At 41.4% G+C, this 27644-nt stretch overlaps 1 protein-coding gene across 1 annotated transcript; it reads right to left on the reverse strand.

Moving 5' to 3' along the window:
• Positions 1-27644, reverse strand: LOC110967330 (ceramide kinase-like). Its single transcript, XM_022216904.2, has 13 exons — positions 27267-27644; positions 16492-16632; positions 13622-13744; positions 13408-13533; positions 13251-13317; positions 12871-13016; positions 11675-11749; positions 9574-9726; positions 9348-9453; positions 8916-8995; positions 8057-8262; positions 7728-7948; positions 1-7625 (listed from the first exon to the last, which is right to left on the reverse strand). Exons 1-13 carry the CDS (start codon positions 27400-27402, stop codon positions 7538-7540), a joined length of 1668 nt encoding a protein of 555 aa, XP_022072596.2. The 5' UTR covers positions 27403-27644; the 3' UTR covers positions 1-7537.

A 27644-nucleotide genomic window follows, 5' to 3' on the forward strand; every position in this document is an offset into this window, starting at 1 on the left:
TTCTCAAGTTTTGGAAATGTTTTTATTCCTGATAATGCAACAGCTACAGCAGAAGGAGATACGTACAGCTCAGATAACAGCGAGAGGTCGACTGATTCTCTAGATCCAACTAGTTGTTAGTCAGATTACAGTAAAGTGTTGAAAATTTGAATATTTCCCGTAAGCATGAGGCTTAACTACTGTCACAAAGTCATAACATGGTTTCTTCTGTAAAAATTAAAGAGAGAAGAATCACACTCAACTTGAAATGTTATGAGAATGAAAGAGGGACATTTAGTTTTTTTTAAACTATATATGTAAATCTATAACCTAGAAACTATTCGATTAACCAGGAAAATAAATCAGTGATTACTGATTAAGCAGTGCTGAAAATAATGATTACTTGCAGTTCATTTTACATATTCTACACAACACTAGAGATCATTTGGTTATACCTGTAATTCTACAATCTAGGGTTTTACTCATTTCATTCTTTCTGAGGTCCTTGTCATGTCAGCACCTGCATCAGAGACATTTTCTGACAGCATGATGATATTCAAACCTTCATATCAGTGTTGACCTTTGGGAGAAGGAAGAGTTGCAAAGTTCAAAATGGAGGAAGCTACTTCATTAGCCGTGTGTCATCATTTACCTTGCTCTGTTAAGAGTATAAACTCAAAAAAGTCAGATGTCAGTCTGCAGTCCATGACATTAATAAGTTCCCTTTGTTAACCGTAACTGTACTAGCTTGCTAACCGCTAGAATTCAGATCAGTAGAATGCCATTAGTTTTTGGATACAAACGTAGTTCTTTTTATCAAGTGGGCGATCAGAGTACCATATTAATTCTTGATATTTGTGACTCAGAATCAACCAAGTCTGGCAGACACAAACCAGTGAGCTGCTGGTAAATATGACCTGGTGACATCAGAATGAAAAATGCATAAATGCCATCAATAAATCAGAATTCAACTTTGATGACCTTTTACCAGCCAGTTTAACTAACAACAAGCCACTCTGACATCCTTCCTTCGCTCATCTTAACAGCAGTCACCTTCCAGTTTATAACCTCCTCTGTTGAAGCTTGTACATCTTCAGACATGCTTTTGAGACACGTGAGGAGCAGGAGTCTGTAGTATAATTATATTTTTTGGAGATGAATTCCGTTTTAATGCTAACTTGACAACAAGCCATTTGCACTAGTAGGATGTGCAGGACATTTTGGGTGGTTCAAACCTTTGTGTGTGGTTGAAAGGCTGGCTTAGGGGATGGTTTCTGCAAATGTTTGTGCAACCTCACGCCTGGCCAGAGTTCCTGCAGTTGAAAGCTGGCTAAAGGCACCAAAATGCCAGTAATAGCAGGGAATAAAAGGCGCTGTACAAGTAAATTAGAGACAAGCTGTTGTCTTTGACCAACGATAGCTTCCTAGCTACATCTGCTGTTAGCTTTCCAGATTGCGTGGTCACTTCTTCATCAAGCTTTGATTAACAACACTGATGGTAAGACAGGCTCCTTTTGTGCTTGTGCGACTGCAGCGTTATCTAGTAGCAAAGTTGGCAGCTTGCTAGCATGACTGGATAGTTAAGCTATTCCGCTAGTCAGCAGCTGAGCTTGATGGTGACCTATGGCCGGCATTTTCTGGCCTATTTAGCATTTCAGCGGTTAGCTCACCAGTTATAGTAGCTCTGCATTTCCAATATTAGATGAGCACTGACTATTTCACAAAAGCATGCAAATTTACATGTCTCTGGGTTGACCAGCTGCTAAATGTTTGATTCAGCTCCCACTGAATTGAAAGATTTGCTATCCTCTCCTAATTAAAAATCCATTTCAGTAATATTTCATCAGTCGACCTCTGTGTGCACATTTGGTTTGTTGTTTGGGGGTTTACAGCAGATTCTGATTGTACATGAATACAGCTTCAGGACATAAATCAACAAGAGACAATGTGAGGCTCAGCTATAGGTCTTCACAGGTCCACCTGGTCTCAAGCACCAGAGGCTCAACCTGTGGCCTTCGGTGGGCCCGGGTTTCATTACAGTCACCGTAATAAGGATTTTGGATTACTAATTATCCTTGAGTAAGTTTCAACGATCTGCTTTGGATTTGGTTAAACACTGGAAACCCGTGAAGACTTCTTGACTGAGCTACAACCATCACAGTATCAGACAGAAAGATAAACAGCTACATTTGAAAACCCCAGCTCTTATTTGGTCAGATCAAGATCAGGATAAAGCTGAAAGCTGATTGATTGGTGCTTTGGAACACCGTGAGCTGCTACTGGTTTCCTTATCTGCCAGTGTGAGTCCAGCTCGATGTCTGCAGAAAGGAAACAGGACTGCTGATCAACAAACAAACAACAGACAAACAAACAGCATCCATTACAGTCTGACAGTCCAGTGCTGATGCTCAACCTACTGTCCAAGTTTGAATTAATCTCCATTCAAAGAAATGACTCTCCGCAGAGAAGGACTGAGATCTGGACATTTTGTGATATTATGAACAGATATGTGTGGAAAGACCTCAGGGGAAAAAATAATCACATTACACATGATGCTGCTACATGTAGATTATATTTTCTGCAAAAATGAACCTCCTGGCCACCATGAGCAGCAGCTACAGAGACTGTTAACGTCCGGCTACAACATGCTCAGAGCAGTCTACCATGAAGGTTTTCAACAATGAAAAATCTGTGTGTGTGAGCAGATGGTTGAATATCAACACTGGACTTTACAGAGACTTCCTTCAACACAATGCAGATTCACAAAATGACATCACTCACAGTGAGATGAATTCACTTGTTTTGTTTTTTTCTGTTTTTTGTTTGACTAAGCTAAGAAATTAAAGTATGTTAATAATAATAAACACAGCCAGCCAAAAGTCTGTAGACAGACCTTTACACGTTCTTAGTTTCAGTGTTCCCCGTCAAAAATGCTGCAGAGGGTTGCACGTCTATTAAATGAGGAATAAAGACCAGATTGTATTCTTTCATTATTTTTGAGGCCCAATTTTACCCAAGACTAACCGTCAGTTATGTAACTTCAGCCACTTTGTTAGCATGCATAACAAATGGTGTTGTAATGGTTCAAACTGTTCGAACCATTCAAATGTAACCAATACTGTTTGGTATAGGACATCCACTGAGATGATATGAAACATCTGTTGGGTACAATCTGTGATCCAAACTGTTCAGTAGTCTTTTTAAACTGACATATTTGCTCATATATTATGGAATTTCTACCGAGGAAGTTCCATCTGGAACATTTAGGTCAGCACTGCTGATGGTAGAGTATGTACAAAAAAGAACTCAGAGAGCGCACTGCTACGCCACGGCTGCTCAGTCGTATCATTTCTGGACGGACAAGTCCCGATAAGTCCGCAGCCATCAATTTGTAGTAGGATCGCAATTCACTTGTTGTCATAGTTACAGTGACACCGTGCCATTATCAATGATACAGAATTCTTTAACAAATCTGTGTATCCAGACTATAAGCCGGATCACAACCAAAATCTAATCACTTGGTCCTTGTCTCATTTCTGACTGTCCCTGAAAATTTCATTCCAATCTATGTGTCCGTTTTTGAGTAATGTTGCTAACAAACGGACAGACAAATCAACGACAATTGTCACATAACTCCACCGTGTTCCTTTGCGGAGTAACAAGAAAATGATACAGAAATCTTTAACAAATCCACGGATCCAGACTATAAGCGGCATCACTGCCAAAATCTAATCAACTTTCTGCTTGTGTTATTTTTGACTTTCCCTGGTAATTTCATCCAAATCCGTTAGTCTGTTTTTGTGTAATGTTGCCGACAGACAAACCAAAGCTGATCGTCAAATAACTCCGCCGTGTTCTTTGATAGGCTAATAAATGCAGGTGTAACTGTTCAGATAGTTTGAACTGTTTGTCACCATTTTTGTCTCTTTTCATTTTCAAAACCTCTCTGTGCAAAAAGTCAGATACATATAAAATGGTTTTCTCAGTTTAGTGGGGAAGAACTTGACCTTTCTGCACAGAGCCCAACATCTTCGGGATGAACATGAACAGAGAGCCTGACCTTATCCCCCAATACCATGTCTGTTTGGCTTAGTGGGAGCAAATCCCTGCAGCCAGTGAAGGCTGGCTTGTGGAATAAGTGTTTCACTGATAAAATATGGCTGCCTTGCCCAGCTGTCCACATACTTTTGGCCAAGAAGTGTATCTTGCAACAGCTTTGAAAGACGGAATAAAATTAATTAAGAAGGCATTTGTTTACAAAAATAGATTTGTGTTGCTGGAAAAACTTATTTGAACTGTGAAAGGTTCAGATGACTATTTTAAGGTTTTATGGGACAAAATTAACTCTGACAGATGAGAACATCATGTGATACTGACAGTAAATAGAAGACACAGCTACAGATCATTTTGATGACAGAAACAGTCTGTGTGTTAAAGCAGGAATTCTTGATGTTTTCAGTTGTGTTCTAGCTTTGCTCAGACTAAGTTCTTTTGCATATTGAGCAGAAATGGAAGATTAGAAACATTGCCGCGCGCACCATGACCAGGCTGACTGACAAAATCTCTTTGATTAAAATCAAAATTTGACATTCGTCTTTTTTTCTGAACTTCGGTGAATTCAAATGGGTAAGCGTACAGGCTTGGGGAGCTAGGAGTCAGCTCAGGTTTTCCTGAGTAACGTAGCGGAACCTGTCTGAGGAGCAGAAATCTTTGCAAGCAGAATACGAGGTTGGTGTTTGTCAGAGTAAAGGTCAGCAGTGGAAAACAAACCTGTCAGCACTACTCTTCTTTGTAGGTACTGACCACCTGCAAGGGGTTTACTTTCCGCTTTTATGAATGTAAATCACCTCTGACCCCTAATGATCACATGATCCTGGGAATGACTGGCAGGTGTCTGGCATCCCTCAAACATGTAACAGATAATTCCAAATCAAGGATATCACTTAAACTATACAAAAAGTGCAAATAAGCAAAAGTTTGTGTAAGAATGTCTAATCCACTAAAATGCTGACTAAATACCAAAGTTTTCCATCTATTCTAACCTGCAGGGCTGACAGCTTAAGTTGAGTCCAAGCTGAATCCAAATCATCATATTCATTAGGCAGAGAGTGACACAGAAAAAAAAAGAAAAATATTGAAATCACACTCACGTCTGAAACTTACCATTAATGCACATTCTAGTTCAAGACTAGTCCAAGCCAAAGCAGTTTCAGCTTTGTCGCAATACAGGTAAAGTAACCAATGGCCAAGAACCAGATAAGTCCTCTGTAAGACCAGGAAAAATCCAAATCCAAAACAATCGCAAAATTAAGACTAAACAGAGAAAACTTCTCAATGTAGTAAAGAAGGTGGAAACACAAAGTTACAGATACTCTGTAGAACCAACAGCCGGCTCTACAGACAACTAAATAAGATCTGGCATTGGTGAAGACAAAAGACAGTAACAGGTGAAGCTGGTTGCCAAAACTTCAGTAAATAGACATCAAGAGAACTCTGACCACCACAAGACTGAAACAAGTGCAACAGCAGGACCCTAAGAGACTATGAGTCAGAGTCACTACAAGTCCATGTCAGTACACTGAGACCAGACTGATTTATTTCAGGTCTGACTCATTTCACCCACAAGACTTGGAGAAGTCCAGACACCTGTGAAACTGAGTGATCAGACAGAGACTTTTGCTATAAACAGTTAGGCTGTGCATCTCTCCAGTCCTGCCTAAACACCAGCAGCGCAAAGACAAAGCAGAGTCCGGCTGAGACACAACCCTGTCACCACACCTCCACCTGAAAAGACACATTAGACAGAGACAAGTCTGAGTCATGACAAGCTGAGGTCAAACACTCACCAAAGTGAGACAGGTCAGAACCTAGCAAGTCTGAACAGCAAGAGGACGGACTGAGGGAAATCTAAATGACCTTTGGCAGTTCCTGTGTGGCCAGAAATAAATGAGTTACCAGAGGCATTGGACTTCATTTGTGATCTGCAGGCCATTCTATAGGCAGTGACCACTTTTTAAGCAACACACACATGCAAAAGTCCATGTTGCTTTGACTTTTGGTATATGAAATACTGACAAATGGAGCTTGTCTCAGTTTCAGACCTGGGGGCTGAACTACGAAGCGAAACTAATGGGTTAGCAGGTATGTTGAGCCGAACGTCGGAGTTTTTAGTTTCATGAAGGTGGCTCTGTTTTTACCTGGTTAGATCTCCACGGTAACTGATACTGTGGAGCTAACCTGGTCCGGAGCAGGTTTTGTTCAGAGTTCTAGATTAAAATCATCTGTAACAAGCGCATCCCTTTAACCAAAGCATTTCCTGATGATTCTTTATGAGCGGTACAGATTCTCAGCTGAGGGAAAACGTTTCATCTGTAAACACCATGAGTTGTATAATACCACAACCACTGAATGAAACCGTGTAGTTACAGTATCACACACTGTATGCATCACGTTGTCATGGGAACTTACATGTATTTAGTTGGTGATGCAGACATTGTACGAATATGTTAAGTTTGGTCCTGATTTACTGTCAAATCTGTGTAACCGCTGGTACTGCAGCTCATTGAATACTGGTTAGAAAACTGATAATTATACTGGCATTTACTACAGAGAATATTCAATCAGTGACATTAATTTCACTTTGATCTGGTTACAAATTAAACTGATATCCTGCATTATGAACAGTGCCAAGCCTAAATGCACTTCAATACAATATCATGTTTGATTAAATAAAGTTTAAAGTTCAATAGTTTAATTGTGCAGCTGTCAGAAATAATCAGCTGCAGTGATCGGTCAAATAAATACATTAACGCACGTTTAGCAGTTTTCTACCTGCATTCCTGTTTTGCATCATTTGCTGTAGCAGCTTTTTACCATCATACATTTTTATATCCCCCATTGTTCTCCATTAAAGCAGCCTGTTGACTGAAGCAGCTGCTCACGATCATTTTATTTTGCGAGGAAGAAGAGTTAAATGATGTGTTAAGTGTCCTCTTTTGTGTGAGCATCCGCAAGTCTGAAGGAGAAAGTCTGAGTTAACAAAAAAAGTTGATAACCACCTTCATGATACCTGTTAATTCTGACTGAGGCTTTAGTTTTCATCAAGCTGGCTTACACACAGAAAGCCTGGCTATGTCAAACTTGCATCGTAGTACAGCCCGCTGGAGTGGAGTATTAAATAAAGCAGATACCAGACACCCAGCAACCATTCCAAACAAAATCCGAGGGTCAAGCTTCACTCTTTGGGTCTACGACTTCCTGATTTCCAGCAGCTTCCTATTTTTCAGGGAATACACGTAAAGCTGTTCAGGACATTTCGAGGAAAAGAGATCGGGAAATCATTTTGACCCAGAGAGTAAAGTTTTGCTTCCGTTTGTGCTCCTGACATCTGTTGAGTAACAGCGTGACTAATTGCTGAGTCAGCAAATCTTATAACTTCTCCAAGTGAGAAGTGTGATGATGAGCATCGCAACGACGGTGACGGAAGCAGTGCTGCAGGCAGTGGCCGGCAACAGAGAGACAGCTCCAGTGTCTGGCAGAGAATAAAGGGTGGGGGTGTTCATATTGCACATGGGTTGGTGAGATCCTCGAACACTGGCGCCTCTTCGATTCCTCGTGCGAACAGGTTAATCAACTGGCAATGCACTCTGAAAAAAATGACGGAGAAGTTGTTTTTTTAAAAGTTTTTATGAGAAATTTAACCCGGTGTTAAATGTTTGAAAGTAAGAAACTCCCACAGGGTCTTGTACCTGACATCGATGGCCGTGTGGGTCAGGATCTCGCCATCGCAGTTCCAGCTGCTGTAGGCAGGCGCACAGCCACAAGCCGGGTGGTCTCGGCAGATCTGGCTGAAGATCTGGTGTTTGCTATTCTCTTGCAGATCCAGCTCCAGCTCTGAGTCACTCTGGCAGTGACGTGGCATGAAGCGGAAACGTCGCACCCGGTGGACCTCAACAAAAGTCAGGTCAAACTGAGGAAGAGAACAAGAAAATCAAACCATGCTGTAAGATTCAGCCTTTTGCGGACGACCCATTATTATATTATCACAAATTAGAATATGGATTTCACAGCATCATACTTGGTCATCTTTGCTGGTGTGTCGGAGGAGGTGTCTGAGAAAGTCAAAGCGGGAACATTTTCGGACCAGGATGAGGTCAGTGGTGCCATCGGCGAGGTGGGCAGCAGGTGAGAGGCCTTTGGGGCTGCGAGGACAAGCACAGCTCATACTGGCAGCGTTAATTGCTAGAAACTTCCCTCGGATCGTCCTCCACTCTCCATCACTCTCTGGAACAAAAACACCACAAAGAGACAGACTTGACCTTCTTTGCTGCTGCCAAACCTTCGCCACTTCAGAAAGAAGTTTGATTTTTGTCATAAAATAATGTATTGAATAAAAAAAAGTCATATCTACTGAAGCATAGACACCAAAGCCCACGGATCAATGAGGTACCAGAATAACATAACCTACTCAATGACTTTAAAGCGCCGATATTCAAACTTTATCATGACCTTGGAAATGGGATGGAATCTCCAGAACAGCGGCTAACTTGATCTCGAGGGAAGATTGTTCTGACAACTGCTTTTTCCAAAATCAAGAATAAACCTGAAGAACCTTTAGGTCAATGTGGCCATAAAGTTCTGCAGTGCTCAGAAACAAACTTATACACCTGCTATTCCATGAAAACCTGTCAAACCCCATCAGCTGGTGAAGATGATGGGATATGATTGACAACACCAGCACAGCCATGTATGAATGGACATCGTTTTGCTAACTTTAAGAAGGTATTATATGCATAGCAGGTCTTTGTTGTGTACAAGAGCATATTATCACGTGACACTTTAATTCCAAAATTCAGTATAAATATTTCTGATATATAAAAAGACACAACAGGATAAAGCCATGCCAGCCCAAGACCAATTCAGTTTGTTGGACTCACCGCAGTTTGACACGTCATCCATCTCGTAGCTCTCAGCTCTCTCTGAATGGAGCTGCCCATTGTGCTGACAAACCACACAGCTAGGGATTTATAGACACACCAACGTGAATTTGAAAATATTCAAAAATGATTGAATTACATAACCAGAATTTTTTAGCCATAATACGCACTGTTACACACACAAACTGTTAGCTACAGTTGCATTAGTTAATATTTTAAACACAAATATAGCAAATAAATAGTAAATATAATAAACGCTGCCAGCAAATAACCATCTGTTTTGTCAAGAAAAAAGTGGAGTAATCACAGCCATAGCAAAATGAAACTCTAAACTCTGCTAAATCAACCAGGTTTGGCTTCTGTAACTGAAATATTAGCTAACTAGAACCAGATCAACAGAACACAAGTGTCACATTTTCGCATTTCTCTCACCCAGATCGACACCTGGCTGCATCTCGTGGCGTTCCTATGATGCCTCTGGCTGGCAGAAAGGACACTGTTCCTTCATAGTAATGATGAGTCAGGAACATTTTCAGACCTGTAGGATACAGAACAACGACATAAAACCACCTCACATGAAAATATAGAGAATCTGGGGTGGATGATACTTTACTCGTGGTCTCAGGTGTGAACACCTGGCTATGTGTTTTGTTTCTACCTGACAAGTCGTATCTGGCCGGTCCCATCCATCTCTTCCTCTCGCTGTCAGTTAGCACATCGCCATAGAAACCATAACCCAACAGGGAGACCGAGTATCGCAGGAACGTGTTGTTGTGATGAACCGAGCACACGTCCATTGGCTGAGAGTCTCCTGAACACACACAAACGTACATGATTAACATACAAACCTGGAATCATGCGCAAGACTAAAAACTTTGTTGACAAAGAAACAACTAAAAATGAGACATGTACACAGACTGGGCCCTATCATAACCCAACTACCCTTTGATTTAGGTCACATATGTTTGTACATAACATGCCTGGTGCCAGAATGATTTATGTAAAAGCAAAGGTGGGCAATGTGATGATCTTAATTTGCCCATGATTTTGACAGTAATCAGACAGATCTTATCATCAACATATAAGTAATTCATTTTCAAAGTTCAGTTGCTGCTAACCAGCTAGTCCCATCTCACATCTCCTACCTCTGGTCTTGTAGTTGCCCTCAACATCAGCTGTCTCTCCAGTGAGGCTCTCATCCTGCGAACAGACTCTCACTCCACTCTCTTGGACTGCAGCCGGCATTGGTAGTGCTTGTTCTACTCACCAGGAGATCTACTGTGAGCTGAAGGGCCATTTCAGCCAGAACCTGCACCAGCCGGAGATATTAAGGAGGCTAACAGAGCAGAACAATGTTGACAAAAAGTCAGCCTGTGATGAAATAGCTGACATCTGTTGCCAGCTGCAGTTGAAGATGGTGGAGTTGGAGTCTGTCTGCAGGATGAGAGACTCGTTTGAAAAGGAGCTGAATGGCACAGAGGATCACAACAGTAACATGACAGTCCAACAGTAGACAGCACTGCAAAAAGGAAGCTGTGAGATGAATAGCATCCTAAATCTAGAAAAGCACTCAGACAGCGCAGTACTCCACCAAGGCTGTTCATTCCATATGACTTTGTCAGAAATGCAGCATTTATTTTGTAGAAATGCAGCATTTGTTTTTTAGTTATTGATGATCAGAAATCACAGCAACATAGAATGCGGCCATTTAACATAGATATATCCACAAACAAAGTGACCTTGCACTGAGCACGGGCATGTGTTATGCATATGTATGTTATGTAAGGATACCGAATTGTGTTACCTAAATATGTAGCAGGCGGAGGGAATTGATGGGACTCGGAAACACCCCCACAATTTAAGCAATTGTTCCTTGCATCATTTCCGACAGATAAGTCCCAAGAAGTCCACAGTGATCGATTTGTAGTGGGATCACAACCACGTGATCGTCAGCAGGCAGCTGAGATAGTGTTCACTTGTAGTCATAGTTACAGTGACGCCATGCTGCTACCTTGCAATGACACAAAAATCTTTAGCAAATCAGTGGATCCAAACTATAAGGCACATCAATGCCAAAATCTAGTCAATTGGTCCTTGTGTCATTTCTGACCTTCCCTGAAAATTTCATCTAAAGTCTGTTTTTGAGTAACGTTGCTAACAGAGAGACAGCCAGACAGACAAACGTCGATCGTCACATAACTCTACTGCATTCCTTGGTGGAGTAACAAGCATTAAAGCGGTGGAGATACAATGATCAGAACTTTCAGAAAAAAAAATCTGATTTAAAACAGGATGCAGACTTGTGAGCTAAGCCTTTAGGCTTGAGATGAAGTGACATGCTTTATATTCAGGCAACCATATGCACAACTAATTATATGATCACCAGTTCAACTAAATCCATCCATTATCTGCACACCACTTTATCCTCTGTAGGGTCAGGAGGGCTGGACTCTATCCCAGCTGACTTAGGGTAAAGGATGGGGGCACCGTGGACAGGTCACCTGTCTGTCACAGGGCTACACATACAGACAAACAATCCTGCATTTACACCAAGATCCCAGGCCCAGGTTGGGAATCAAGGCGAGGACCCTCTAGCTGTGAGACGACAGTGCTAATCAAAGCACTTCAGCAAAATCTGTGAGAATTGTGATTGAGTGCAGTTTGTAATTCTACCCACAGAATAACACCATATGTGATTACAGCCACAACACCCATCCAGTGTAACAGCTGCTGTAGAGGGAGACCATATGCATACTGACCCACTATGATGTGCAGTGCAGAGGTCACAGGGTCATTGGTGCCCACAGTGGCGAAGCAGATACAGTCTGTGGAACCTGAAAAAAAAAAAAAGAAAAACTGTCTGAGGAAACACCGAGTTGACAGGACACAGCTGTCAAATACTTAATGCTGAGCAGTGAACAATGCTCAAGTGAAGAAAAAGGAGGATTGATGGTACAGACAACACACATACTCTGATTTTATTAATGTCATCTCATGCACATAAGCACCTGCACCAATCACAGCAGCCATTAAGTGCCCAGGTGTGCTGCTTCGCTTCCGCTGCTGCACAGAGAACTAATGTCTCCCTGGTGACTCTGAGTGTATTTATAGAGTGCTTAAGCAGAACAACAGAAAACAAAAAGGACACAAACAAGGCGAACTAAAAAACGAGGTCACAATCAGTGACAAAGACTCCTAATCTCTGATTTGCTGTTATCTGTCTAATAAAATCAGATCAGTTATTGCCTCTCACATTGTTCAGGTGAAAAGCTTAACCTCAGTTCTAAATCAAGAGTGCATCTGTCTATTTATCCCTGAGCATGTCTTATTTACAGCAACAATATTTGATTTATCTGTCATGTGGAGGCTGGAACAACCATTTCAAAGTGCTGATGTTGGGGCTTTCATGTGAAAACCACTACCTTTTGGTGTAGAGACACTGAAGCAACGGTTCTTACACAATAAAGTATTCTTCAATAATTACACGAGTGATGAGCACAGAAGATCTGTAAATCTGGCTGTATCATTTTTTTCATCTATTTTGAGATCATGGCAGATTTCAGCTTTGTAAAATGAACAAAAGTGACTTTGTTCTGAAATGTGGGGTAAGGACAGAAAAGCTAAACAAGGAGAGAAATGAGAGCATAGTAAGTTGGCAGAAACTAACTCCAGACTCCAGAGAGCTTAACTGCAGGTCTCCATAGCGATACAACCCACGCTATGGGCTATGTTACTTTACTAAATAACCCCTAGAGGCTCCTCGAGGACCTACAACCCTCAATGAAACCACAGAATCTATCTCATTGACTCTTTCAACCTGTTCAAAGACTTCCGCAACCTCTACACATTCTTACAACACCGAAAGATGGAAAACATACTGCTGAGATCTTACCTGAATAAACAACCACTTAAAAGAAAAGCCATAGATGGTACAAATTCTCTCAGTGTTTCTGACCTGCAGGGATGATCCCGATGCGAAGCGAGCAGCCAGACAATGTTTCATCTGGACAGTTTGGATCTACACCGTTGTCGATCTGCGTCCTCCAGATCAGCCCGTGGATGATTTCACTGAACATGCCGTCTCCTCCGACACACACCACACTGAGACAGAGTCACAGGTCAATGGGCACAGATTAGCACAGAAAAACTATGCAACCCATCAGAATTAATCAAACATGTAAACATTCTGCAGTAAAACTCATGACAGCAGTCTGACAAGTCTTCCCTGTGGAGCTTTTACTTGGTGGTTCAATCACATTAGTGGTCTTGCTTTTGTACTCTGCTGTAATTACAGGATGAAATAATTAGCCTACCAATCGGTGAAACAAAACTCACCCATCAAACTTCTTCAGCTCTGCCTCCGTCTTTAGGTGATCCCTTGCGTGATTGGCATACTCCGTCACTATGACGATACGTACATAGACACATTGTATTTTAGATGTATAACGTGACACAGGAGAGTTGGAGAACAAGATGTTAGTGCAGGACGTACCAATGACATGTGTGGAGACGCCAGCCTGGGCGAACAGCGGGGCGACCTTCTGCTCGTAGATGCGTTTGCCCTGGCGCTTCCCGCCATATGGGTTGATGTAGACCAGCAGGTGTTTGGGCCTGCTGGCTGTCAACACAAACAACAACTATGTTACAGACGGTTTCTGGCAACAGCGTGCATTATTCTGGCAGTGTGTGCTGATGTTGAGTCATACTGATAGTGGCGAGCTGCTCTCTGATGCTGCTGATCCAGTGTTGACACAGCGCCCCGTCTGAACATGTGAAGGTGACCTCAGCACACCGCCAGCGATGCTGCCGACATCGCTCCACATACAGCACTGAAACGGACATTTCAGAATCCTTTTATAATATACAAACTGCACTGATTGGTTGCTGCACATAAAAACGTTTCATTTGCAAGTCAATGGAATGATTTCATTTAAAAAAAAAAAAACTACCTCTAGTGCAGATTTAGGATGTTTAGATCCACAGAGCGAACATAAAAGGGTACGTCAAAGAGTTCTCAGCCTCACCTGGAAACAAAGGGTGTGCCATGATACCTGCTCTAGCCCCTGCCTGGCTCCCTCTTTCTCCTTCTTGATCTGTCCCTTGCTCTCCCTCCTGATCTGTCTCTCACTCATCCTCTCTCTTCTTCAGTCCTGCCCTGCCTGTAACCTGTTGATTGCAGAAACTGGGGACAACTGCGGTGATCAGATCGCCTGCCCATAATCACCTTACTGTATAAAGGCCAACCCATTCATCAACTCTCTGCCAGACCGTAGATAGTCATACCCCTGCATTCCTGCCTGTCTCTGAGCTATCTCCAGCCTGCTGTCCCTAGGCCGCTGCTTCCTGGTGGACCTGCATCAGCGACACACTCGCCGGGCCCTGGATTCCCCGAGCCTGCCTGCCCCCCTTCAGTTCAGCTTTTTCCTTTTGTGAGTACCCCATTTTGTAAGCCTCGTTAAGTTTATTTCTATATCTCAGTGTTAGCAGAAATGTGGCTGCTGTGGTGGATAAGATAAAATGCTATGAAAAAGGAAAAGCTTTGAAGGAAAGTGTTTGTGGAAAACAATTTGACATTTAAAATGCACGATGTCTTCAAAGGACAGTGTAGACATCTTAAATGAAGATGAAATGAAAATAATCTCAACTAGAATAACGAATTGTCAGACCTAAACTGAAGAAATCTGAAACTGGGATTGCCAGTCATAATTCAGTTAGGGGTATCAGCAGTGTGAATTGTGGATCTCTGCAGCTATAAGGAGATATTTGTAATGAGAAACCTCATAGACATGAACTGGAAAAGCGATGCATTTGCAGTGGAAGAATGACATTGTAGGAAAGTTCTGAATTGTTCTTTTTGAGAAGAGAGAATTAAATTACAGTATTGCTTCTAGAAGATCCTTAGTTTACTACGTCCTCGACCTACGGCGTTACATGGAACTAGTTGGCGAGCTGAGCGGATGAATACATCGTCACGCGTATAAGAGGAAGACAGCATTAAATCATTAGATTTACTGTACAGTGTTTTTATGATTTTACCACTGTGCTATACACAGGGGATGCGTAGGAGAGTGTGAGTTTCGACTTAGATCGAAAATCGACTCGTCACACCGTAGGAACGGAATTCCGTAAGTTGAGGACCCCTGTATTAAGTCTAGCTGATAAATGTTACAACGCCTGCCATGTATCAGTGAGTGTATACTGTATATTACATACCACTACCTAGTAGTATATAGTGAAGTATGTGAAAATCACCCTGCTTTTAAGATGGCCAGGGCAACATTTATCTGGCAGCTGCCAATAATTTCAGGAACTTAATAGTTTTATATTAAACTCTATGTGACGCCGTTTAGTGGTTATGAGGTTGTTTCTATGAACTGCCAGCTTTGGCTTATTTAGCTCATTTCAACGTTTAAAACAAGAGTGTGTTAGTTTTTGGTACAAATCATCACTTGTATGAAACTGTCATAGAAAAAAGGGACTTCATTTGAGGTACTTACACTTGCAGCCACTCACAACTTACAAACCTTTTGAGGTTTCTGCCATGTTTTATTTACCAGAGCTGGAGTATGACCCACTGCATTGTGGGATGCAGTGCATCACGCAGATAGTTTAAGTGATACACTTGGATTTTGGGTCAGTGTATTATTTATCTAGGTATTTGAAAATGCTGGAAATATCCTAGTACATCATACACTTCTGACCATTTGTGGTCAGAATAAAGAAATTGTGGGATATGCAATTTTGAAAGCATAGCACAAGTAAAGAGTCATCCTCTTGAACACACTCCTCTTTAAAAAAACAAAAACAAACAAAAAACCTAGAGCAGTGAGGTTCTTATGACCAAACAATGGCACAGAGCTTTATTTGATTCCTTTGTTATTTAATAAACTAAGACAGGTCAATGCTAAATGAATATAACCACGTTCAATTTATTGACAAATGATCTATTGTTTGAGTAATTTTGATACCTCTATACTAACTATATATTAAATAACAAAAAATAGTAATTTCAGAAGTGATTTTCTAAACTAGACATGGTGTTATTTTCTGTTGTTCTGTTTCTACAAGTATATTTAACAGAGAAAATTATTAGAAACTTTTTCAGGAAAACAATGCAGTTCTAATGAGCTTCATTTAAGCTGGTTGGGTTTACTATGATTGGATCGGACTCATGGTACAAACAAAGAATTGCAAACCAGTCAACAGTAAGAGGATCTGGTGGATTGACAAAATTTGACTGAGTATTTGCAGCACAGATCCAAAAACTCAGATTAGGCATAGAAACATAAAATATCTAAATCGCATCATATAACAAATAGTCATATAATCATTGATTGCACGTTACAGTGAGTAATATATTAAAAAGCAGATTTTACTCTGAGTTAATATGATTTAAGCATTTGGATGCAGATGTCCTGCATAACAACGAGTGCAATATAATGGGATTTCCTGCTCAAGTCCTGCTTTGTTCTTCCTGTTCTCAAATACCGACTTACAGACTGCTTAAATTTTTGGCTTGTGCTCACTCAAAACCTTTGACGTCCACATCCACCCATACGTATCATGTTCCATTTACCTGTGAAGGCCTGCCTGCAGTCCTTTTCTTCCCCCTCTTCAATTTTTTTCCAGCTGCCATCCTCTCTTCTTCTGCTGCTGTTCTCCTCCTCTTCCTCTCTGACAGAGATGATCTCTGACACTGACACACTGTGAGACACACCTAAACAACACACACATATATGTAAAGCTTGTTAGACACTGTGTAGTCAAAGAATCTCATGTTCACATGTTAGTTAAAGAAATTAAGTGAAGCCATTGGTATCAAGGAAAATAAGAAATAAATCTGGAAATGCCCAAAGTATAATTTAACTCTAACTTACACTTTCTAAGTCAGCAAATGGGAGCGTGCCACTAGTGTGACATTTTAATAAAGACTTTACAAACAAATCACTTGAAGTTCTTGGTTTCCAGTCAACTCTATACCTGTGTCATAGATTTACCACGTGTGCATGATGTTACATTTTGATAAGCCTGTGGATGGGGTGGAATCTCAGATTCACAGATGCAGCTTTCAGGAGTAAAATTATACTGTCTCCACGGAGATGACTGAGGAAAAACTGAGAAACATGAGACGTAGCATGGCGTCATCAATCACTTTTCTGTTATTCTGTTTCCACCTCTAGGCAGCACAGCAACTGGTCACACAAAGGCATTTGGGGTTTTCATTTATAATATGCAAATGAGGTCAAAGTGAGAGCAAACCCTCATCTACTTCTGGCTGTGTCTGCATAGCATATTTATGCAACACCATTGCCTTACTTAAGGCTGGGATTGCTTTCCACATTGATTATTGCACTACCAATTGGCCAACAAAACATAAAACCCTAAAAAAAGACCATCACGACATCTTGTCTCGTCTCAATAGCAATTTAAAACTCAAATAAACACAACCGTTCAAAAGCTTGGAGTCACCCAGACAATTTCATGTTTTCCATGGAAACTCACTCTTTTATTCATGTGCTAACATAACTGCACAAGGGTTTTCTAATAATCAATTAGCCTTTCAACACAATTAATTAACATAATGTAGCATTAGAACACAGGAGTGATGGCTGCTGGAAATGACCCTCTGTACCCCTATGGAGATATTCCATTAAAAATCAGTTATTTGTAGCCATTTAGCACATTAACAATGTCTACACTGTATTTCTGATTCATTTAATGTTATCTTCAATGAAAAAAATGCATTTCTTTCAAAAATAAGGACATTTCTAAGTGACCCCAAATGTTTGAACAGTAGTGCATTTAAATTATTTTCATATAAAGTAAGGAAAAGCCACAATTTGACACAAAACCTTGTAAAACCTAACTGAAAAATTACTGACTTGCATAAAGATGGACAGGGTTGCAAAGTAATCTCAATGAGTTTAGATACTAATCAGTGTTGAGTTAGATAAATTGCCTATAAATAAAGAATACTTAGTTCTGTGGCTACTCCTTGCTAACAACAGGATGCTCAAAGTAAAAAGAAGCCCAGAGTAATACACACGTGGACAAAATTGTTGGTACCCCTCAGTTAAAGAAGGAAAAACCCACAATTCTCACTGAAATCACTTGAAACTCACAAAAGTAACAATAAATAAAAATTTATTGAAAATTAAATAATCAAAAACAGCCATTACTTTTGAATTGTTGATTAACATAATTATTTAAAAAAACAAACTAATGAAACAGGCCTGGACAAAAATGATGGTACCTCTATAAAAGATTGAAAACTATTTGACCAGAGTGACATGATTAACTCAGGTGTGTCATTTAATTGACATCACAGGTGTTTCCAAACTCATAATCAGTCAGTCTGCCTATTTAAAGGGAGACAAGTAGTCACCCTGCTGTTTGGTGAAAAGGTGTGTACCACACTGAACATGGACAACAGAAAGCGAAGGAGAGAATTGTCCCAGGACATCCGAAAAAAAATTATAGACAAACATCTTAAAGGCAAAGGCTATAAGACCATCTCTAAACAGCTTGAAGTTCCTGTGACAACAGTGGCTCATATTATTCAGAAGTTCAAGACCCACGGGACAGTAGCCAACCTCCCTGGACGTGGCCGCAAGAGGAAAATTGATGACAAATTGAAGAGACGGATCGTTGGAATTGTATCCAAAGAGCCCAGAGCAACCTCCAAAGAAATTAAAGGTGAACTCCAAGGCCAAGGTACATCAGTGTCAGATCGCACCATTCGTCGTTGTTTGAGCCAAAGTGGACTTCATGGGAGACGACCAAGGAGGACACCACTGCTGAAAAAAACTCATAAAAAAGCCAGACTGGAATTTGCAAAAATGCATGTTGACAAGCCACAAAGCTTCTGGGAGAATGTCCTTTGGACAGATGAGACCAAACTGGAGCTTTTTGGTAAGGCACATCAACTCTATGTTCATAGACTCAAAAACCAAGCATACGAAGAAAAGAACACTGTCCCTACGGTGAAACATGGAGGAGGCTCAGTAATGTTTTGGGGCTGCTTTGCTGCATCTGGCACAGGGTGTCTTGAAAGTGTGCAAGGTACGATGAAATCTGAAGACTATCAAGGCATTCTGGAGAGAAATGTGCTGCCTAGTGTCAGAAAGCTTGGTCTCAGTCGCAGGTCATGGGTCTTCCAACAGGACAACCATCCAAAACACACAGCCAAAAACACCCAAGAATGGCTGAGAGAAAAGCGTTGGACTATTCTAAAGTGGCCTTCTATGAGCCCAGATCTGAATCCCATTGAACATATGTGGAAGGAGCTGAAACATGCCATTTGGAGAAGACACCCATCAAACCTGAGACAACTGGAGCTGTTTGCTCATGAGGAGTGGGCCAAAATACCTGTTGACAGCTGCAGAACGCTCATTGACAAATACAGAAATCGTTTAATTGCAGTGATTGCCTCAAAAGGTTGTGCAACAAAATATTAAGTTATGGGTACCATCATTTTTGTCCAGCCCTATTTCATTAGTTTGTTTTTTTAAATAATTATGTTAATCAACAATTCAAAAGTGATGGCTGATTTTGATTATTTAATTTTCAATAAATTTTTATTTATTGTTACTTTTGTGAGTTTCAAGTGATTTCAGTGAGAATTGTGGGTTTTTCCTTCTTTAACTGAGGGGTACCAACAATTTTGTCCACGTGTGTAGCTGCTAACACCACTGTTCATGAGTCTACCATTTACAAATCATTGAACATACATGGTGTTGTAGGTAAAACACCACAGAGTCACTGCTTTTCAAAAAAAAATAACATCACTATCCATTTAAATGTTGCTGAACAGCTGAGCGGTACTGCGAAAACTTCTGTGGACTTATGAAAGTCAGGCTGAACTATTTGTAAAGAATAGGCTAAAAGTAACAAGTAAACTGAAAAAGGTGAAACATGGCAGTGGCAACATCATGATCTGAGACTGCCTTGCTGCCTCTGGGCCTGGACAGCTCACCATCATTGAGGGCAAAATAGTTCTCACCTTTATCAAAGTTTCTTATAGGACAATGTGTAGTTACAGGGGAATGCAGCAGGACAACGACCCTAAACATCAAGAGCTTCCAACTGAAAAAAAATCTGACTTGTGCAGTGGCCAAGTCAGAGACCAGACCCTAATCCAACAGAGAAGCAGAGTACGCCCAAACTGAATCAGTTCCAATTGTTTGTGTGCTGTTATCTTAATCACATTTTGTCTGTCCATTTAAGTTTGATTAAAATCTGATAATTCTAATGGGAACAGATATTTTTCATCTGAGCATGTTGCTTTCTGAAAGACAAAGAACAGCAAAGAACAATAAATACTATTCCTTTAAAAAGACATTTGATGATTTTTTGGAAGGAGCAGCACATTGGTCTACAAACTGAACAATCTACAGAAGGCCAGCAGGGTAACTAGAACTACTCAGCCCAACGACACATCAAACACTGAACCATGACTACAGGGAGGACAGCATGTTTCTGCTGGATCTGATACCGATGAACGCACACTTTCTACTTTACACGGTTTATTCCAAAATGTGATTTTTGGTCATTAATTCAGACATATGAGTTCAGCTATAGCTACAGTAGTTTGGGCAGATCAGAGAATAATTCCAGTCACTCTTCTTAAGATTTTTGCTGAAAGTTAGGGTTTTATTCATTTTCTCATCATTTTGGAACAAAATCGTTGGTTAGATTTGGGGAGCACACTAACAGGGTTCGGAATTCATCCATCAGGCACAGAAACATGTTCTAACAGCGGCACAGCAATCACTACACCTCCGGTCGGCAGATGGAGGTGACCCACTGCATTGTGGGAACTAAATCTCCTACCTGAGTCTGGTCGACGAGGGAATGAAGGAACACAAAACCCTGCAGGAGAACCACAGAGTTATGAAACACTCCATAGAACAGGGTTTGACCAAGAGAAAGTGAAACTATGCAACTATCCAAAAACTGTGGTATACTGCAGGAATGCAACCAGCAAACCATTGTATACAGAATGTCAGAAAAGATCACATTGAACAGCCTTGATTTGTCTGGCCAACCATCCAAAACTATCAAATGGGGGGGGGGGGGGGGGGGGGGGGGGGGGGGGGGGGGGGGGGGGGGGCGACAGCAGAAAATCCTAAAATTTAAACTTGAAAACAGCAAATATTTCAGATTTCATCCATCCATCCATCCATTAACTATACACTGCTTAATCCTCATTAGGATCATGGTTGCCTGGACCCTATCCCAGCTGACTTAGGGGAAAGGCAGGGGACACCTTGAACAGGTCATCAGTGTGTCACAGGGCTACATATAGGGGCCGTTCACACGAGGACGCTTGCAGGTGAAAACGGCAAAATATTTCAACAAAACACCCTACCGTTTATACGAGGACGGCGTTTTGGGGGCTTGAAAACGCAAAAATTTGAAACCGGCCTCCAGAGTGGAAAAGTAGAAAACGCTCCGCCGTTACGTTTCCGTCTAAACAGCAAAACGCAAAACTTTGCCGCGATCTGACCACGTCGCGCACGCGATTACGTCACATACGTGCTTTCGTTTGCCGGCCGATACAAGGACGTAAACAAAGATGTGTGATTATTTCCATCCTTTGTACCTTCAAGCAACTCTGACAGCTCTATGTACACTACAGGAGTCGTACCAACAAACGTACAGAATCTGTACAGATTCCATTCATGAACATTTACCGCGGCGGAGATCCGAAAAGGGAGATAGTAAGCATGCGTGTAGACATGGCAAAGTTTTATCATAGCGCCACCCAGCTGCTTGGCATGCATATCCAATCGAATTCCACACACTATAGAGTCACCGTATATACGCAGATTTCCTTCAAAACCGCTCGTCTAAACGTGAAATGACAAGACGCCACTTTTGCGTTTTCTGTTAGGATGGTCCTCGTATAAACGGCCCCATAGAGACAAACAATCACACTCACATTCACACCTACGAACAATTTAGAATCACCAATTAACCTCAGCATGTTTTGGACTGTGGGAGGAAGCTGGAGTACCGGAGAAAACCCACGCATACACAGGGAGAACATGCAAACTCCATGCAGAAAAATCCCAAGCCCAGGCAGGAACACAAACTAGGGATCTTCTAGCTGAAAGGCGACAGTGCCAACCACTGTATTACTGTGCAGCCCTATTTCAGATTTATTTCCCTAAAAAAACAAAATCACTAAAGTCATTATTTGAAAATTCATTGCTGATATTAGTCAGATAATCGTAGGAGCTTTGATGTAGTGGAACTTCTTCAGTAATGTGCAGTCCCAAAACTAACAAAAGGCAAAAAGTGTGTATAAAAACTTATAGACTGCATACTTTTCTTTCAGTCATCAGTCAGTTGGAGATTTCCATTAAGTTAAAATATATATATCTTTTGCTTTTTCCCCATTTCCTATTGTAGTCTAGGATTGTCAAAGTGTCTTATATATGGCCGTAATAAATGGAGTACAACAAGCAGGAAGGAAAACCAAAACTAACAAAAAAACCTAAAAGAAGAACAACAAACATATAAAATTTTGGCATCTGAGAGAAAAATGAAGAGAAATGTTCAGAAATCGTTTTCAAGTAGGAAAGTTGTAATTATTCTTTAATTAATTATTCTTTATTGTTCCTGCTTTGTGCCGTCTGGAGGCGAAAACAATGAAAGAAATGGTAACAGCTGAGTGAGTCAAATCTAAAATGTCATCACGCATGATGCCCGAAACTCCAGTTTTCAGCAAAATTAATATTATTTTTCGACTGACCTTTTCTAAGGCAATACTCCAACTACGTGTACTGTTAGACCTCAATCTAACACTGGCTCATGATTTACATCTGAAAACAACAGAACCACAAACATCCATCCATGTATCATTCTTCCTTGTCAAAACCTGGTACCTACTCTACCCATGATGCAACTTGTGTGCCCACAACAGCTCATGCACTACCCTCAAGTAGAGATCTCAAAGTCAAGTCTAAGAATCCTGTATCCTGTCAATCACATGGTGGTATTAATATCACACTATACAGTTGTCAGTACATGCTTTACAAATAACAGCGGCTGCTCTTTGTAGCAACGGCAGCACAGAAAAATCAGGCCACACATTAAAGATTCACAGGTGACACACAATCGCAGCTCAATACACACTGCTGCCTGTATCAGGTTTACAGACACGCCAGGGAACACCAATCTAAGTGGATGATAAACAGCTGGACTGTAATCAGCTGAGGTTCTGACTCGGCATTAACCTGCTGACAACAAACCCTGTGAGTGTGAGTTACTTCACATATCCAGACGGGATCATGCTCACAAAAACAGCAGTAGGTAGATCACCAGTGCTGAAGATGGTCCGTAAATCTACAGGCATGAGGACATAAAAATGTTAACCACAACTCCCAAGGTGCATTTCAGTGAGAAACATCCAGCGTAGCTTTGTAAATAGTCCTCAGGAGGTTACATTGAACCCAAAAGCTGCCTCAACCGTCTTGTTCTGCTGATTTGAATATCCAAATGGTCAGTTTGCGTTGCTTGAAGGCAGCTCATATTTCTGACTGAGAACACACCCGCAGGTGAAACGACTGTTCCATCAGCAGACCTGTAACTAAACTTGAAATACAGAGAAATTAGAAAAGCCCTCAGAGAGCGCAGTACTCCACCAAGGCAGAAATGCAGCATTTGTTTTGTAGAAAATGCAGCATTTGTTTATTAGTTATTGATGATTAGAAATCATGACAACATAGAATGTGGTGATTTAATATAGATGTACCCACAAACAAAATGACCTTGCATTGAGCGCGGGCGTCTGTTGTGCACATGGACGTTTTGTACGAATACCAAATCACGTGACCTAAATATGTAGCGGGCGGAATTGATGGGACTCGGAAACACCCCCACAAATAAATCAATTGTTCCTTGCATCATTTCCGATAAATTCGCAGCGGTGCATTTTTTAGTTGGACTGCAATCGTGATTGTCAGCAGGCAGCTGACGTAGTGTTCACTCGTTGTCATAGATACAGTGACGCTATCTCGCAGTGATAGAAAAAATCTTTAACAAATCCATGGATCCAGACTATAAGCCGCATCACTGCCAAAATCGAATCACTCGGTCCTTGTGTCATTTCTGACCTTCCCTGAAAATGTCTTAGAAACCTGTTGGTCCATTTTTGAGTAATGTTGCTAGAAGACAGACAGACAAACCAACGCCGATCTCCACATAACTCTGTCGCGTTCCTTGGCGGAGTAAAAAGTTCACTGTTCTCAAAATGTTAATTTTTGCAAAGTGCTCCATCCAAATAGTGAAGCCACAAAGCTGGTCAACATCAATCAAGGCTTTTCTATATTCGATACATCTACAGCAGCATAAAGCCGTTATGGAGTCAGTGGTCAGTGAGTTAGCTGTGGGCTACAACTTTAGCCCCATTGTTTCCTATATTTTATTACATATTTTGCTAATTCACATTATATTAAAAGTATGCAAAATTACCTATTAGCAATTTCTTTCAGTAATGTACGCATGAATGTACAGACAACTATCACTGGATTACTTAATGCTTAAAAAGGTGATTCTCAGGCTGGTTCTGATGTAAGATGTAGAGATCTTGATTTCTACGATTTCAAAGCAGATACTGTACATGGATATTTGGTAAGATACAGAAATATTCCATGAGTATAGGTCAAACTGGATCGAAAACAATGTGTAGCATGCCTGTGTGTAAAGATTAATAGGCTGATCTGGCTGGGTTTTTTTGTAGGTAAAATGAGAATTTATATAACCAAACAAATCAGTCAATGCTGGTCATTAGTCAGACACTGAGAGGGACTAAAGAAGCCATGACATCGCTATGAGTAGTTACAATGTGTGCAGGGTTGTTACATAGTCACCTGCAGATGTGTCTGCTTTTTGACTGACAATACAATGAAGAGCCGGATGGTTCAAGAAAACACAATGTAGTCATAAATTAACAGTAGACCGTTTTTACGAGGGAAGTGAGTGCATGAAAATCAGGTTATCCAGTACACTCCAGGTCAGATGTGTTACTCAAGACACACTGATTTATATTTAACATGTGCCCCATGTGATGATGGGGCTTGAATAAAAAGCTGGTGTTACCAAAACTAGTGAAATACTTTTTCTTTCATCATTTTGAAATCTGACAATGCATCTGATCAGTTCTGTCTAATGAGGGGGTTAATTTTCTACACTGTATTTAATATGTTGGTAGAAACAACTCAAGTGTCTGATTGTAGTGAGTAAAAACTACACCATTTCCTTGAAAACATACCAATGTGGGCGTTATAAACCAGTACAAGCAGAGTGCATGTATCTCAAAATAACTCTCACGCCTGCGTCAACACATGATTTGGGTGCTTGTGAGCAACAAGCTTTAGGTGCACACATCTTTCAGCCTCTCTGTTTTGAGAATTTTATGCTAATCTCTGCGATATGCAAGACTTTGAACACTAATGTAGCATCACCATAGACCAAAACAGCTAACTGCTATATAAAGACGTAGTGGAGTAATGGCTTCCTTAGCTAAGAGTCAAGTCACACTCCCTGTGTTTGTGTGTTGTAAGATGAGCTTCAATATTCTTCTATAAGAGGAAGTGTAGATAAGGTGAGGGAGTGGCCTGTTAGAGTCTCTTTGGGACCATGGAACAGTGGCTGTGTCTTTGTTTTGTTTTTGCTCTTCTTTTTAGATAGCATTAGCAATTAGCAGTTAGCAATTGTTAATTGCATCTTAGATGAAGTCTGCTTGTATCGTCTCTGTCTGTTGTGAGCTTGGCTGAGGTAGTGAAACATTTTAGCAATTAGTGGTTAGCATTAGCATGTAGTACTAGCAAGTTTCGTGAGCTGGCTTGTATAGCTTTTTTGTCAGTAGTAAGCTTGCTTTGGGCATGGTAGTAATCTTTCAGCTAGAATTAGTACTTAGAGTTAGCACCAACAGGTTTGGAGAGTCTATATGTATAGTTTCTTTGTCACTTCTTAGCAGCTGGCAGTAGGTATTCAGCATTTTGCACTAGCTAACTGGTAGCATTGGCAGTGGTCACTACCTGGAGCATCTCCTAAACGGGCCTGGGTCACCTGAGCTGTTTGGATTGTGTCGGAGCAGTGTGAACTGGCACTAAGGGGGGTGAAACTGGGATGCTACAGTTCACCGCCTAGCCTCCTGGAGGTGTTGCGGGACTAAACAGGTGAAACACCATTGAAGGGAGGTTTCCACCTGATGACCCCCAGGGATGTGTTAGGAATCACTGCTCACTGGCGTGTACAGTGGTGGGTCAGGGATCCTTTATTGAGTGTCCATCTTTCTTGTTTGGAGCACAATTGTCTTGTGTTTAACTTAACTATGTTTGGTAATGTTAGTGCATTAATGCAGGCTGGTGCACGTGAGTCCCTCCCACTGAAATTCTTTATAAACAGACTGAGAGCGACCTACCACATTGCACTGTGGAAGTGCAGTCCAGTGTTTAGTAACTCAGTGGCCCAAACAAAGAACTTTTACAGCTGCACTTGGTTCATATTAGCTCATGTTGAGAGACTTCCCTGCTGTTTTGCTGCTCTCTTCTGATATGTGTGTCTGTTGCCAAACTACATGGACTTTGTTCCAGACCGATCCTCCTCCATAGACTGGTTAGTGCAGAAACAGAAACACACACAGTGAAGCGAAGGCCAGAAAGGTCAAGTGAAGATAGCATTGAAAGAGTTGTCAAATACTCGTTACGGCTGCAGCTCAGTGCGGCTGTAAGTAGCTTTACAGTGAGTTTCAGCTCATTGTTTAGCTAGCCATCTTCAACTCCACATCCAACTTCATGTCCTTCCTGTGGAACATTTAGCAGTTAAAAGACAGATATTTCCCTCAAGAGTTAATAGAGGCAAAAAAAAAAAAATCCAGGCAAAAGAATTAATATTGGGCTTAAATTCATCAGATCGAAAGAAGCAGCAGAGTAAATAAATGGTTGTGTAAGTAAGCATCTAAGCCACTGAGTTCTGCCCTGCTGTGAGGCTACATTCTGCTGTTCAGCCCTTTAAACACACATATTGTTTGTGTGTCTAGAAAATGTGTTTTGTTTGTACAGTTCCTCCCCTGCTTGCAGCTTCCCTGTGACCTCCACATATTGTGTGTCACACTGGATGTTGCGTTATGTAAGCGGATATATCATGTCTCATCTGTTGCTCCAGTTCTGTACCACTGCTGTAAACTGTGTTATCGACGGGTTCAAACCCGGTCTGTGTCCCCCAGTGGGTTCTCTGTGTCCCTGCTGTCCTTTGTTTATCACACAGGATGTTATGGTGCGTTAAAGGCCGACAGATACAGAGGTACACAGACACGGACACACAGGCAGGATAGCTTACTGGGTCTGAACGGGTGGTATACCGGGCTGGAGACACGTCTCTTCCAGGTGAGCAGGGACCGGCTCAGGCTCACATCGTACGCCGTGTTTCTGACGCGGAGCTCGGACAGCAGCAGCAGCCTGCTCGGCCTGTCCATCTGTGTCTGTCCGTCCTGCTCCGTCCTTCAGCCGGCTGAGGAGGCAGCAGCAGTCCGGGTCCGGTTACCTCTCCTTGGGCATGTTCTCTTTGGGTCTCCAGAGAAGCTCCAGATAACGACACTGAGCGTTTATGTAGCAGCGGAGGAGTCAAGACATGTCCGTATAGCGGATTCCTGCTTGGGATGTTTTTCTCTGACAGATAGCGGTTCTCAGCGGATGTAGGAGGCGCTTTGTGTTGCGT

The sequence above is a fragment of the Acanthochromis polyacanthus genome, chromosome 8 (genome assembly GCF_021347895.1).
Source record: "Acanthochromis polyacanthus isolate Apoly-LR-REF ecotype Palm Island chromosome 8, KAUST_Apoly_ChrSc, whole genome shotgun sequence".
NCBI classification, from domain to species: domain Eukaryota; kingdom Metazoa; phylum Chordata; class Actinopteri; family Pomacentridae; genus Acanthochromis; species Acanthochromis polyacanthus.